The sequence below is a fragment of the Urocitellus parryii genome, chromosome 3 (genome assembly GCF_045843805.1).
Source record: "Urocitellus parryii isolate mUroPar1 chromosome 3, mUroPar1.hap1, whole genome shotgun sequence".
In the NCBI taxonomy this organism is placed as follows: Eukaryota; Metazoa; Chordata; class Mammalia; order Rodentia; family Sciuridae; genus Urocitellus; species Urocitellus parryii.
In genome coordinates, this window is record NC_135533.1 from 75,443,908 (window position 1) to 75,459,432 (window position 15,525).

General features: G+C 33.8%; 1 protein-coding gene across 4 annotated transcripts in view; it reads right to left on the bottom strand.

The window, feature by feature from the left end:
• The window catches only part of Crppa (CDP-L-ribitol pyrophosphorylase A), a 281,597-nt gene that overhangs the window by 180,403 nt on the left and 85,669 nt on the right, over positions 1-15,525 (bottom strand). For all 4 annotated transcript variants that reach the window (XM_026408688.2, XM_026408708.1, XM_026408698.2 and 1 more), the window contains exon 5: positions 12,998-13,043. In XM_026408688.2, the coding sequence (XP_026264473.2) occupies positions 12,998-13,043 (46 nt within the window). The remainder of the gene's footprint in view (positions 1-12,997; positions 13,044-15,525) is intronic.

Here is a 15,525-nt window from a genome sequence, read left to right on the forward strand (position 1 = left end):
GGCAATTATTTCTTGCATGTGACACCATAGGCAGAGGCAACAAAAGAAACGAACAAATTAGACCTCATAAGAATAAAAAGATTTTGAGTTTGCTCTCCTCTCCTATCACCTGAGGATGATGTTCATCCTCTTGACGTCTACCTTTTGCCACATGAGGACACAAAAGCAGCCCACCCCATATAGCACTTTGCTTTTCCCAGGTCCCAAAACTGAGAATTTGTTCTTTACAAGATATGCAGTTTGTAACATTTTCTTACTGATGTAAAGATGAACTAAGACATTGAACTGGCCTTTTATGTTGATGAACATTCCTCTTCATCACAATTTTCCATGGTCCAAACTCAACTTGGCTGTAAACACTACTTTTCTTTTGGTTACTATATGAAAGATGTGATTTTTCTTTCATTTGCCTTTAACATACCTATATTATTGGAGATGAGCTCTTACAAAGAGTATATAGTTGGTTCATATTTTAATATTTACTGTGAAAATACTTGCCTTTTAATTGGTGTGCAGAAATAACTCATGTTTAATGCAACTGGCACGTGTGGATCTAGGTTATATACTTTTCTTGCTCTGTTTCTCCTATAGCTCCTTTTCACTTAAATTTAAAAATACTAAAAAAAAGTTTCTCTTGTGTGATTAAATTTCTTCATACAGTTTTTGCTCGTTTTCTCCAATGTTTGCTCTAGAAATCACAATACATATGCCAATCTCTTCCTATTCCACATAAAACATGTTACTTCACAAAATAAAAGGCAGATCCCCAACAGTGATATATGTCCCTTTATCCTACCCCTTTGCATTGTTGGTTACAAAACTTTTTCTGTCTCCTTTAAGAAAACAATCTCATAAAATGTAACCTTTATTCTTATTGTACAGGAGTTTTAAAAACTAAATTAATACTTTCTATCCCTTAGATTTTTCCATCTTCCATTTCAAGACCATTACTTGATGCAGCACTTTAAAATTCTATTTACTCAGATATTAGTTCTTTTATTCAACTACTGATATTTCATTATTTGCTGTGGCATTTCCTTCTATGGGAAGAGCTTTCTTTTGATAGTCTTTTAGAATACATCTGCTGAATGAATTCTTACTTCTAAAAAATAATTTAAGATTGCTATTGAAATTGTTCTTCCTGTATACAGGATACTTGGTTAACAGTATGTTTTTAATACTGCAAATCTTGTTCTACTTCCTTTTGGTCTGCATAGATTCTAATGAGAAGTCTAGAGTCATTCACATTATTCCCTTATAAATAATGTGTTACTTATTTGCAAGATTTTTTGTATGCCTTCAGTTTTTAGCAGTTTGATTATGAAGCATCTGTGGATTTCTATAGGTTCATGATGGACTTAATGAAGCTTCCTAATCAATAGGCTCATGTTTTGCCAAATCAGGGAGATTTCATTCCTAGTCAATTCAAGGTCTTGTTTCTGTACTGCAGTCTTCCTTGTCTTTCTGGGGCTGAGATGATTTCTCTCTCTCAATATCAATCACTATTAATTTCTACCCCAACCTCTACAAATCTCTTCATTCTGTTGAGAAATTCTAAATGATCCACTTAACTTCACTAATCTTGGTCTAAACTAAAATTTAGTTCCTCATACTTTCTATCCCTTATATTTCTCCATCTTCTATTTCAAGACCATTACTTGACGTAGCACTTTAAAATTCAGTGCTTTAAGATATTTCCAGAAAATTCTGACATCTGTATCATCTCAACAAGTATTGATTGTCCTTTCCCATGAGTTCAGAGTTTGATTCTTTGTATACAAAATGATTTTAATTATATTCTATATATTAAGATACTCTACTATTAGATAACGCTCTGTGGCAAAATTCTGTATTCCCTCTAAATTGTCACCATTTCCACTGTAAATCAACTCAGTTTTCCTCAGGCTCCAATTTTAACAATCTTCTGTGTCATGCTTCCAGTTCCATTTTCAAAGCTTTTTTGGTACCATTTGGATCAATCTCCCATGTGTGCTGCTAAGTGGCCCCAAACCCAATTTATCCAATAGTTCAATAATTAAAATCTATCATGTAATGTTTGGGGTCAAATCTATGTGAAGTTCAAAGGTATGAACATTCCGTGTTCCTCTACCACAATATCTCTTTTTTTCCATTTCCCTAGTACATACCATATCAATATTTCTTTTTTTTTTTCTTTTTTTTTTTAAGAGAGAGTGAGAGAGGAGAGAGAGAGAGAGAGAATTTTTAATATTTATTTTTTAGTTCTCGGCGGACACAACATCTTTGTTGGTATGTGGTGCTGAGGATCGAACCCGGGCCGCACGCATGCCAGGCGAGCGCGCTACCGCTGAGCCACATCTCCAGCCCCCATATCAATATTTCTAACAGAAAGCTGGACCTTTACCATACTTGCCTCACATTTCCATTGACTACACTTATATCCAGAGCTAAGCAACAGAAGACAAAAAAGAAACAGTGTTGACCCCATCCCTTGAAACCACAGAAAGTCTTCAGAGAGAAATGTTTTATTCCGAATTTTAAGCTCCATCAGGCTTCTATTGCTACCACTATCAGTACCACCACTTATCACATGACTGCTCAGGAAATAAAATATTAGAGTATGAGAAAAGAAATTTCTCTCTTCTCTTTAGGAGACCCTCTTCCTGCTCTTCTGATGATATACAGAAGGCTTCTCTTGGTATCTATTTATGACTTTCAAGCTGCATTGGATCCAGGTCAGGACACACAGAAAAATAAAAAGCAAAGTTCACGGCCAAGACAATACTTCAAACTTGGGTTTTCTGCATTAGTCCATCTACCTCTAACCTTCAAATATTCAAACAGCTAGTCCGCATATTCTGTATATTGCTCCATCTTATCAAGAAACAGATCCATTCTGTGCAAATGAGAAAAATATCTACACATAAAATTTCATTTAATAAGCATAAAATGAAGTTTGTAAGATTGTATTGATATTAAATTAGCTGTTTTCTTATCGGTATATGAAACATTTCTTACAATCAATTGAACCTTAAATACAACTTGGTATAAACAAAGTACCTGTGATATGATTCTCTAGTCAAACAATGTTACATTGTGGTTGACAGATGTTTGTCTAACATCAAAAAAAAAATGTGGTAAAGACTGCCTAGGGGCTGGGGATGTGGCTCGCCTGGCATGTGTGTGGCCCAGGTTCGATCCTCAGCACCACATACAAAGATGTTGTGTCCGCCAAAAACTAAAAAATATTAAAAATTCTCTCTCTCTCTCTCTCTCCTCTCTCTTAAAAAAAAAAGACTACCTAAATATCTCTCATCTGTATAATTAATAATTATGAACTAATACTCTCCAGTAGTACCCTGAAACAAATGCTCAGGGACATTAAATAAAAAAAAAAAAAAAAAGACATCCTGGATGCTATACCAGTCCACAATGTATTACAAAAGACAGTACTCTTGAATAACAAAACAACCCACAATCACTGAAGCATATAAGGATGCAAATTAGAGGAGACAGCTTTTCAGGAGGTCAGTTGTTCTTTTGTACAGGAGCCTTCACGGAAATAACTACTATGCACTGTTAGTCCCAAGTGGAGGAAGGCATGGTAGCTCTTTCAAGTAGAGGATGTGCTTCTGTTTTTTCTTATTTCCTTGCTTTTCAAGTGGTTGATGGTGGGAGCAAGATAGGAACACTGTCAGAATTCCAGCCACATCACCTGGAGGGTGCATCGAAGGATGCCTAGTTTGATATACTGAACATCAAAATATGGAACATCACAGTTCCATCTGTCAGACTTCTTTGAAATTCTCTCAAATTTCAGTCCAGTTGTGTGTTAGTCAGCTTTTTGTCACTGTGACCAAAATCCCTGACAAGAACAGTTTAGAGGAAGAAAAGTTTATTTTGGCTTATGATTTCATAGGTTCAATCTAGACTGGCTGGCTCCAAGGAAGAAACATCAAATCAAAAGGGTGTGGTTGAAGAAAAGCTACTTAGCTTATGGCAATTCCAAGGCAGACAGAGAAGAGCCAGAGACAAAATATAATCCCCAAGGACGTGCCCCCAGTAAGCTTCTACCCCCAGCCATGCCCCACCTACCTATAATTACCACCCAGTAATTTATTCAAATTATTACTCCATCAAATGGATCAATCAAAGGAACAATTACTTTAGAGCACTCATGATCTGATGATTTTGCCTCTCAATATTCCTACATTGCCTGAAACATGAGCTTTTCAGGGGACAACCTCATATCCAAACCCTAATAAGTTGCAAGTACACAGAATTTCTTCAAGGCTTTCAAACCCTGGCTAAACAATCTTAGCAATCTAAAATCTCATACTTTTGTTAGGATACATAGTGTAGTGATATATAGTAATATTCCAGTGTCATTCTAATAAAAATCCTTCAGAAGAGTAATAATGTATAAATCTCAAAGTTGATGAAGGAAATAATTTTCCTCTTAATTTCATTCAGACAAATAAAATACTGAGTTAGTTCCATAAGCAAATAGCCTAAAAATTCATAAGTTTGTCCTTTAATTTTCTTGGACTGTTCACTACACTGACCCCTCAAGTTTTTAGTATTCTTAGATAAATAAGAACTGTTGTAATCCAAAAGATGTTTCAAGTTCTAATCCTTCAAAATGAGGGCAGTACCTTCCACTGCCCTGAATTCCTTGAATCAAAAACCAGTATTATAGACTAGTCTAAGATGTTAAATTGATATTAATTATAATCACCTTTATGGAGACTACAGAAAGATGCTTTAAGTGTCTCTCAACACCCTGATCAGGAAGCTATTAGTTTAAGAAGCAGGAAGGCAAGCAATAAACAAAGTGAAAGCAGCCAATAAGCCATAAGTATAGACAAGCAGAAAGGAAGATCCATAAATAAAATCTTTCCAAAAAACTCAGGTATGCACACTGAAATTAAGAGGTCAAGTGCTCTTCTGAGTAGATAGTTGTATTGCTAACTGTGCATGTTTCAACTGGAGGGCAGTCATATATAGGCAGATTTTTTTAAATATGTTTTCATATATTATCAGATCTTAAGCACATTGTTAAATGAGTCACAGAAGATAAAATGAAATTTCCTGCCTTAGAACCAAAAGTAAGGAACAGGCATGTGACATCTTGTCTCTCCCATGAATGTTTTTATGTGTAAGCAAAATATGCATATTACTCTTTTCCAAGTGAATGATACCATACTTTTGTTTTTTTATTTCTATAGCTGAAAAGGAATATTTAAGTTTGGGGCATTTACAAAATATTTTATTGGTTTGAAAATAAACCCTATACTTGGGTTTATAGTCCTTGAGTGTTCACTACCTACAGCAGAGTGAAGTGTAAGTAGCTGGCTTTTGTCTGTTATCAAGTCTTACTTAACTAGTTACTTACTAACTAACTGTGACCTTCCAAGATTTTGAACATGACAGACTTACTTGCCTGTGCTTGAATTACCATTTCACTGATGACAAATTAAGAAAATCTTAAGATTAAACAAAGAAGTGAACTCTACTTTCTCTAATCTTCCCCCAAATATTTAACTTTCCAATTTACATCTTTTTTTAACAATAAAATTCCAAGGGCATCAAACTCCTTTTAAATTATTTCACAGCCTTTCTGTTCTTACTGATTAAAACTTTATGCAAATGTTCTTACATACTCACATAAGATACAATCACAGTACTATTTTCAAGAAAGTGAAAAACAAAAACTATTATGTACAAAGAAGTTTTGGTATTAATGGGAAAATTTGAAAAATTAAGTATCAGTCAAAAGCCAAAAAGCATCACAACTTAAAGTTTAAGTAAATCTTAGCTGTCACTTTACATTGTTCAAAAAACAAAAGCATGGTTAATATCATAAAAGGCATCATCACTGTGTGTTTAATAAGAAAGATCTGATGATGGAGCTGGGGTTGTGGCTCAGGGGTAGAGCGCTCGACTAGCATAAGCGAGGGGCTGGGTTTGATCCTCACCACCACATAAAAAATAAATAAATAAAATAAAGTTATTGTGTCCAACTACAAAAAAAAGAAAAGAAAGACCTGATGAGGACTTACTACAGATGAAGAACATTGTTCAGTTATACATGTAGAAAATCTGATTTAAATCATTCATTTTTTCAACTTGATTCAAGTTTCAAAATAATTTTGCACTTAAAAAAAAACACATTATAAGTTGTTAAAGAATAACTAAGAAATTAAGTATAAGGTGTTTCATACACTTTCAACACAATCTTATTAAATTTCAGTAATACTGAACCAAGTTTATTCACATGATCTTATTTCATGCCTTTCAAGTTAGTGCCAACTTAAAAGTACAGCTATTTTTAAGGTCTAAGCACAAACGAATTCAATTGATTTTCTTTAAAAAATTATTCTGGTAGGAAAGCTAATTGTGGGTAAAAAGGGGTTAGAAATGATGATGCAGTGTGATGATCATTATTATCCAAAGTATGAAGACACGAAGTGATGTGAATATACTTTATATACAACCAGAGATATGAAAAACTGTGCTCTATGTTTAATAAGAATTATAATGCATTCTGCTGTCATATATAAATAAAATAAATAAAAGTTTTTCATATGAAAAAAGACTAAAAAAATTCAAGCAAAGAAATCCTTGCATGTATGATTTTGTCAAAATGAACTCAATATTACTATGTATATTTATGGTACACTCATACAATTTTAAAAATTCAAAAAGATATAAAGCTTTACTACTCCTAAAAACTTACTGGAAGAAATCCACCTGTATCACTATTTTCCAAATAAAATGTAAAATGTCTGAACCAGAAAAAGATGTCCTATGTCAGAGAAAAATCAATTAACTTCCTTTAAAATAAAACAAATGTTTAATGTAAAACATTATATAATGACTAGGAATAAACATGAATACTTGCATGAATATTAATAACTAATTTTAACTAAAGCCAGTTGAAACTGGAATAATTTTCAATTTTAATTTCTATTTTTCCATTTTTATAAAAACTACCATATGAAAAGAGACACCATAGGCAATTTTTATAGCACAAATTTACTTGGAATCATAATTATAATCAGAAAAGAATAGCATGAAATTGTTTTTTATAACACTCTTTAGCCACAAAATTGAATATATTAGAGGGTTGCTGAAGGGTAGTGGTAGAAAATAAATACAATCTTTTATTTAAAAATTCCATAGGGGCTTTCCTTCTTAGAAAATTTTAGGATATTCACCCTTTTGCCAGGATATGGTCAGCATATTAAATCAAGTGTGGGTTGGGACTGTTTGTATGGCTTATGTAAATCTAGATAAAGTATGTTACCACTGGCATCTGTTACCACTTTAATATAGTTTGGGTTTGTTTGAGCATGCAGAACAGGCTTTGGGTGGGCTCAACCAGTTGGTGAGACAAAAGTACAATACTTCTTTTGTTAAATGGATGTTTACAAGCTTATCAGTCAGCTCAGTGTCTTCTTGCACCAATTAATCACACTACTCTGGAAAACTTTGTTTTCATTTTCACTCCATAGAAGCTTGAAAGAGTTAAACATTAAATAACAATAAACAAATCCAACTCTCTACTGAGGGAAAAATATATTGAAACTGCTTTGTTTTACATAGCTATAACAAACTGTGATTAACTATACTTTAAGCCAGGCTCTACAAAAGACAAATGCAAAAGTACCACTTTCTATAAAGTTTCTTAATGATAGTTCATCATAAATGGAAATTCAAATAAATGTTGATGCTAAAATAAACTTTAAAATAACATATTTATAAATAATTCGGCCAGGTATGGTAGTGCATGCCTATAATCCCACTGGCTTAGGAGGCTGAGGTAGGAAAATCACAAGTTCAAAGCCAGCCTCAGTAACCTAGAAAGGCTCTAAGAAACTTGGTGAGACAGTGTATCAAAATTTTTTTTAAATAAATAAATAAAAAGTGTTGGCAAGGATACACTGCTGGTGGGACTGAAAATTGGTGCAGCCAATATGGAAAGCAGTATAGATACTCTTTGGAAAATTGGGAATGGAACCACCATTTGACCAAGTTATCCCTCTCCTTGGTCTATACCCAAAGGAATCAAAAACAGCATACTATAGGCACACAGCCACATCAATGTTTTTAGCAGCACAATTCACAAGAGCTAAACTGTGAAACCAACCTAGATGCCCTTCAATAGATGAATGGATTAAAAAATGTGGCATATACACACAATAGAATATTACTCAGCAATAAAAGAGAATAAATCATGGCATTTGCAGGTAAATGGATGGAGTTAGAGGAGATAATGCTAAGTGAAGTTAACCAATCCCCCCCAAAAAACAAATGCCAAATGTTTTCTTTGATATAAGGAGGCTGATTGATAGTGGGATAGGGAGAGGGAGCATGGGAGGAATAGATGAACTCTAGATAGGACAGAGGGGTGGGAGGGGAAGGGGGGCATGGGGTAATTAGTGATGGTGGAATGTGATGGACATTACTATCCATGTATGCAGACACGAATTCGTGTAAATATGCTATGTATACAATCAGAAATATGAAAAATTGTATTCTTCATATGTAACAAGAATTGTAATGCATCCCACTGTTATATACAAATAAAAATGCAAAAAAAAATTAAAATAAATAAAAGGGGTTGGGGATATGGCTCAGTGACTAAGCTCCCCTGGGTTCAATACTTTGTACTAAAAAAATAGTAAACTTAAAAATAAGATTTGGAGACTCACCATTTATTTACAATTGAGAGATTTCTATAGAAAGGTTGCCTGAAGTTAGCAAACCTAACCTCAAATATCAATGCAATCATATTTTTCCCACCATCTAAATTTCTATGCTGCATCAAAGACATTGATGTGAATGTAAATTAAGACTGACCAAAATACATACACTATTCTAGTAACAAGTTTGAGGATACAAAATGCTCTGGTAAGAAATGAGATTTGACATTTATCTTAGAAATGGTTTAGTGTGAAAAATACTAAGAAAATAATTTTATCAGCATATTTATTGACCATATATAATTAGGATTCAAGGAAAAAAGCAACTCAGGAGTGACAAGTTCTAGAATACTAACATTCATAACATAGCATGAAAAAAAAAGTCCTAAAAGAGGAAAAACTCTTGTGTCTATATAATGAATATTAGGCTATCAGATTTATCCAAACAATTAAATAGTACCTAACTGATCATTATTAAATTGTACACAATATCATTATTCTGATATTGAATTTTTATTGTTATTCTTTCACTGGGCTTGTCTAGGAATCTGTAATTCCACTATGATCTAGTTCCCACACACCCATCATGCCAGCAACAAACACTCTGGAAGACTACACAGCAGGCTTACTGAAGCACTGGCAGAAAGCTTCTAAGTCTTAACTTTATAATCATTCTTCATCAGGCCCACTGAACTTAACAGTTCCTAACCCAAAGAAATCACAGTCCAGTAGAATGAAGTACAGAAACCATTGACGTGCCCACCATGACAAACACTGAATCTAGTATCAACTCTGGTAGTCAGCCAGATATATTTGTATATCTATGTATGTATCGATGTACATCATATTGGTTCTGTTTTTCTAGATAACTCTGATGAATACACTTTAAAAAGGAAAACAGATGAAAATATAACTCAGATAGTCTTCTACCATATTATATTTTGGAATTTTTTCAGACAGACACAAAAGTCTTCTCTGTGCCCAGAAATATTTCAATTATCAGAGATGGTATTTAGCATAAGTTATGAAGTTAGAGGGTAATCCTAGGTGAGCAAATAAGCATTTCCAGCTGGTAAGGGATAATTAGACTTCAAGGGTGTAGTACAATAAAGAATTTAACAAGTAGGCTGCCTTATAAAAAGACTATAAAGGACTGAGGGGCAACCTAGAAAAATGCTTCTGGATTTTAATGTACAAAGTAGTCACCCAGAGTTCTTCAGATTCTGATCAAATCTGGTAGGGCCCAAAATTCTACTTTCAACTTGTCAGGTAACTACAAAGTTGCCAGTCTAGGGGTATACAGGAAAGCCCCAGAGCAAGATACCAGTAGCATCAGAATCTCCTTGAAAGATTTTAGATTAAAAAAAAAAAATTCAGAGTGACACAGAAATTAAGGGCCCCTCTGAAACCGAATACAATTTCTGATGCTGACAGTATAGGACTGCCAGGTATAAAGGGACAAATAGATAAGGATATTAGGAACACAGGGTTAAGAGAACAATTCTATAAAATGAGCCCACTGTACTGACTCCACACATGCTTTCCTTATAAAAAGCAATGTGCCTACAACCCACCTGGCCCGAGGGGACAGGAAATGTTACACTCCTCAAACAGCCAGGGGACAGAAAACCTGGCAGTGTAGAAAAGGAATGATGGAGGTCAAGAAAGGATGATGGGTAGTTATCACTGGGTTGCTAACAACTAACCTCCAGGATCACACTTCCCCAAACAAGCCATGACCCACAGTGCTCCTGCCTCTTCCTGCCCATAGGCACATATGCAGAGAAGAAAGGGAGGCAGGGACTAAAAGGAGGGTTCTGGGGCCTATAAAAGAACAAGACACACACATTCCTGCAGACACCTAGCTCTGGGCCCCCTTCTCTCAGGCAAAGTCTTCTACTTCACAAACTTCAGCATTTCTCACATGTTTCATCTTTAATACTGGAAGAACATGGACCCAATCCTGATTTCCAAGACCAGTACCACATGGACACCAAGGGAGCTGAGAATGAAGATCACCCTTACCCAGACCTGTCTAGCATAGGCTAAACCTACATATGTATATCAACTGGATTTTATTCCTATAATTTTTAACTGCTTCTATGGGACCAGTGGAAAAGCAATCTGATTCTCCCTAGTTCGATCAAACTGCATAAAATTTTCCTTTTTTCCATCTTTTGCCTATTTCTTTGTATGTGGGTGGCCAAATTCAGCCAGTTGAGATCCAGGCAAGGTCCCTGGGACAGGCTCTGGTACTAAAAGGACACAGAAACTTAGTTTGTTGAGCTTAATCAGCTGCTTATGTAATCAGTCCAATTATTTTCCCTAAGAATAACAGAATACTTCTTTAATAATTTTAAAATAATAGTATACAAGAACTTGTTGTCTAAATAAGAAAAAAAATTTCTCTGTGGTAAAAATTTCCAAAGTCATAGCCCCCTGCAATTATATTTAAAATGTAGTGGGAAGGACAGTAATAATGGAATGAACTGGTCATTACCCTATAAGCATGTATGATTACATGACCGTTATAATTCTGCATCATGTATAACAGGGATAAGAAGTTATATTCCATTTGTGTATGATATGTCAATATGCATTCTAGTGTCATGTATAACTAATTAGAACAAATTAAAAAAAATGAAAAAGGTAGGCTTTCACATTGTAAGAAGTCTACTCTGATAATGTTAACATGTAGGCAATGTATTGCAATTTGTAGAATCCTCCATTGAAACACTACCTGTTCAAACTAGAGACCATTTTTGTTTTACCCAGGTAACAGAGATACAACTTTGCAAAGAAACCAAAATGAGCTTTATATTTACATTGAGAGTATAACCAACCACATCATGATTTAACCAGCATGTCCCACAGTACTAGTCACACATTCCAGGCTGTTGTATAAATATGTCAATGCTTTGATTTATGGTCATAGATGATATGTTTATACATAGAGATACACAAATCACAATATGCTAATGGTTTGAAATGAAATATGCTTGAAGAAGAAGAACTTGAGGGTAAACTGAAAATTGTCATGAACAGAGAAGAAGTTCAGTTTTCTGCATATGAAGCCAATTAATTATTAAATAAATTTCTGAAAACTATAAACCGACACCTTCAAAATTAATATTCACTACTTTTTTTCCACCAATAAACTTAAATTTAGAAGTTCACATCTCAATCAAAATTTGAGCATATTGTTCTATCTGTAATTTAAATAAAATCAATTACTAACTTGTTGTAAAGTACCACACTTATTTCAAGATGGAAGTGGGACACACCTCTAATCTTGCTAAAACTATATTTAGAACCATGGTTCTTAGTTGGGGGCAACTGTGTGCCCTTGAAGACATCTGGCACTGGCAGGAGACATCTGACATAAGGGAGTAGGTGAAAAAGGAAGGGTGCTTCAGGCACCTAGTGAGTGGAGGCCAGGCAGGTGACTAAACAATGAGGGAAACACAGAAGAGACCCAAACCATAGAAACATTTGGTCTCAAATGTCAGTGTGGTGCTTAAATTGAGAAACCCAATTTAAACGATAAAAACTGCAGAAATACAGAAAGAATGTTCCTTCTGCATCTTGATTACATTCCTAACACAATATTAAGCACAATTGTGAAACAAAGTCAACTGGCTTCAAATGATTGTTAAATAAGTTTTCCCAAATATTTAAATCAATGCATTCAATATTCAGATTCACTACTTTTTTTTCGTACTTCAATTTAGATCTAGTTTCACATGTGGTCATTAAGTAGACTATCTTGGAGATGGAATTTAGAGTCACAACACTGGAAAAACACAAGAAAGTGGTTATCACATGTAATATCTAAAATTACAAAAGAAAACTGCATTCATTTTTAGAACAAAAAATGGAGTTTAAAAAAATCATCCAGTCCAATTTCTTCTTATGGAAAACATTTTTCTCACGTGGAAGGTAATATCTAATTCACTGATATGGCAGTGTTAAAGGATGGGGGCAATTATCTTACCAGTAAACATGAGACAACTTTAAAAACTGTATTAAAATATCAGTTTTCACTGCTTCCTTCCTAATAGTATCGCTGTCACATACTTAAATTAATAAACAAAAGTCTTTCTTTTGTAAAAATTTAAACCAAGACGACATTATTTCACAAGCAGGAAACACAATAAAATGTAATTATTTTCAAAAACAAATCAGAGACCTCAGTGGCCTACAGGCATTTATCCTTCTTTGATGGCTGGGATTTAAACTGTCATGAGAAATTCTGAACTGGCTTACATTTTTTGAAACACAGGAACTGACAGTCACAAGGCCAAACATACCCTTAATAATCGATTCAGCCGCATACAGATCTCGTTTGTAGGTCACCTAAAGGACAGATAAACCTCATTAGACTTAACAGAGCAGGAAGGAATGTGAAAACAATAAAATAATGCCCTTGAGGAAATTCTTGATTTTGAAACAACTATAAACATAAAACACAATTTATAAATTAGAAAGCAGCATTAGAAAATCATATTCTATTTCTACAAAGATTAAAAATTTTATTTGTAATCTTTGAATAAATTCAGATGTTATATAGCATTTGTTTATGAAATCCTATTATATAACTGAAGCCTTATAATCAAATAAAATTCAGTAGTGTCCAAAGTATTAAGTGTTAACACTTAAAGTCCAAAGTGTTAACACTACTACTTAATAGTAAGGTTCTATGCTAGAAGGAAAGCAGGAATCCCTTATGTAACAAGTCACCAAACTTCATTGTTAGTTGAAGTTAGCAAGGATCAACTCATATTAAAGGAGACTTCATTCTGAATTCAGTATATCTTTATATACCAAGATTCATCTTGTCAGTTTTTATTAAAATGTGGCTACAACAGAAAGAGCCTACAGGGTGTCACTATGTGGCTAAAATCATTGGTAATTTTTAAAAAGCAGCCTATGAATAGTGTTCTGGGATCTGTAATGTCAGGGTATATATCTGTTCTATGGCAAATACTTCCTAGGTCCCATCCGGGGAACTCAGGTACAGAATATGTACGTGCAACTACAGATTTTGTTCTCCTATATCATGAACTTAAGAATGTAGTAAATTAAAAAATAGTATTACATAAGTAGAATAAGGTCATAGAAGCTCATAACCGAAGTATTCAGATAATTATGATGCAAATGGTGTGAAAAATCCATTTCAACAAGTGTTCAAATAGTGCCTTACCATGGCTATAAAAATGGGACATTCTTCTTCCAGATTAGTTCATAATTAGATTTATACAAATACTTTGTTTAGCTCAATAAGACCAGGGGAAGTCTACCCAAAATAAATGTCCCTGCTACGCCTTTACCCTGTCAGGTAAACTGTGAAGCAAAATTATAACCTACTTTGTAGAATTAAAAAGTATTCCAGTTGGTAAAACAGATGGTAAGTTGTTCAAGCAGTCAACCAATGTATGAAAATCAAATGCAGCATCATGATATTATCTCTAAAACAAACATATGCCAACCAAGTTACTGACTCCCATTATTTTAGTTTCTGATCCCCAATACAATCCTGTTATCTGGAAAACAAACAATAGGCTCACACTATACATTTTACCAAAAGTACTGATGAGATTCATTCGTTCAACAAGTATTTATCAAGCTAACTATTATGTGGTAGGCCCTGTTCTAAGTGCTGGGACTAGAGCAATGACGAGTGAGCAAAGTGAAGAAAAAAAAATGCAGCAATTACATTTTAGTCAAGAACTTTTTCTGCTGAAATTGAATAAAACTAGTTCGTAACTTTTTCTCAAAATTCCAAAGTTAACTAGACATCTGAAGTCAGACCTAATTAATTTTTCCAACCTTAAAAAGAAAATAATTTTCTACATTAATCATCTATATGACAAACTCAGGGGAAAAATTAAGGGAAAGATATATAGTTACTATAATTCATTTTCTATTCCTGCCTGCTTTCTTTGAGGGGTAAAACATCTCTTTATATTAAGGTAATATTATAAAAGTAATTTGCTTCAAATAAACATTTATAAAGCATTTTTAAACTTACACAAAAGTTCTTCTCAAACACTAAAATAACTTCTAGAATTCTGGCATGAAAATCTTTGCATAGGAACCAGTCTTACGAATAAATGTTTTTATTACCTAAAGGTTTGTGCTCATCTAATATTAATTAACTGTATAAAAACAGTTAATTATATAATATTAAAAAATATCTATTTTTTTACTTCATCCTATGGGCTACAATTACCTGTTAAAGTACTATTAAGGTTTTTCAATTTTGATTAGCATCTTCTTTATAAAGCCTTAATACCTTAGCTGTACCTCTCTGAAAACAGATTAAATAAAAATAAACAGAAAATATTTGACAAACTTTTAAATTATTTTTTAAGAACAGCCTCATTTTTTTTTTCTTAAAGAGAAAATGTACTTCAAAGGGAGTATTACTGGAAATGTTGTAATTCTGAATTCATGAGTTATTCATTTTTCTAACTGTTACAGTAATATGTGTTGTCCTTTCTTCAGTTTTAATTAGGAAAAAAAGGCACCCTAACAATCAGTTTTCAAGTTGATTTTCTTCTGTCAACATGAGCTATAGTTTTCCTTTGACCTTGCACAATACCCTATTATGGAAACTTTTTGAAAAAAATTCCTGTAGTGATGGACTAGTAGTCATTCCTTTCAATGACTTGTTTTCAAACTGTGTTCCCTGGAGCCTCAGGGGCTACATCAAGGACAGTTACAGTGTTCTCTGCAGGTGAGACTCCAGCCTAACATCTGCCACTCACCTAGTTCAGCTCAATTTTTGTCTGTTTTGTTTGATTGTGCATCTGTGCAATAATTGATCTGAGTAATG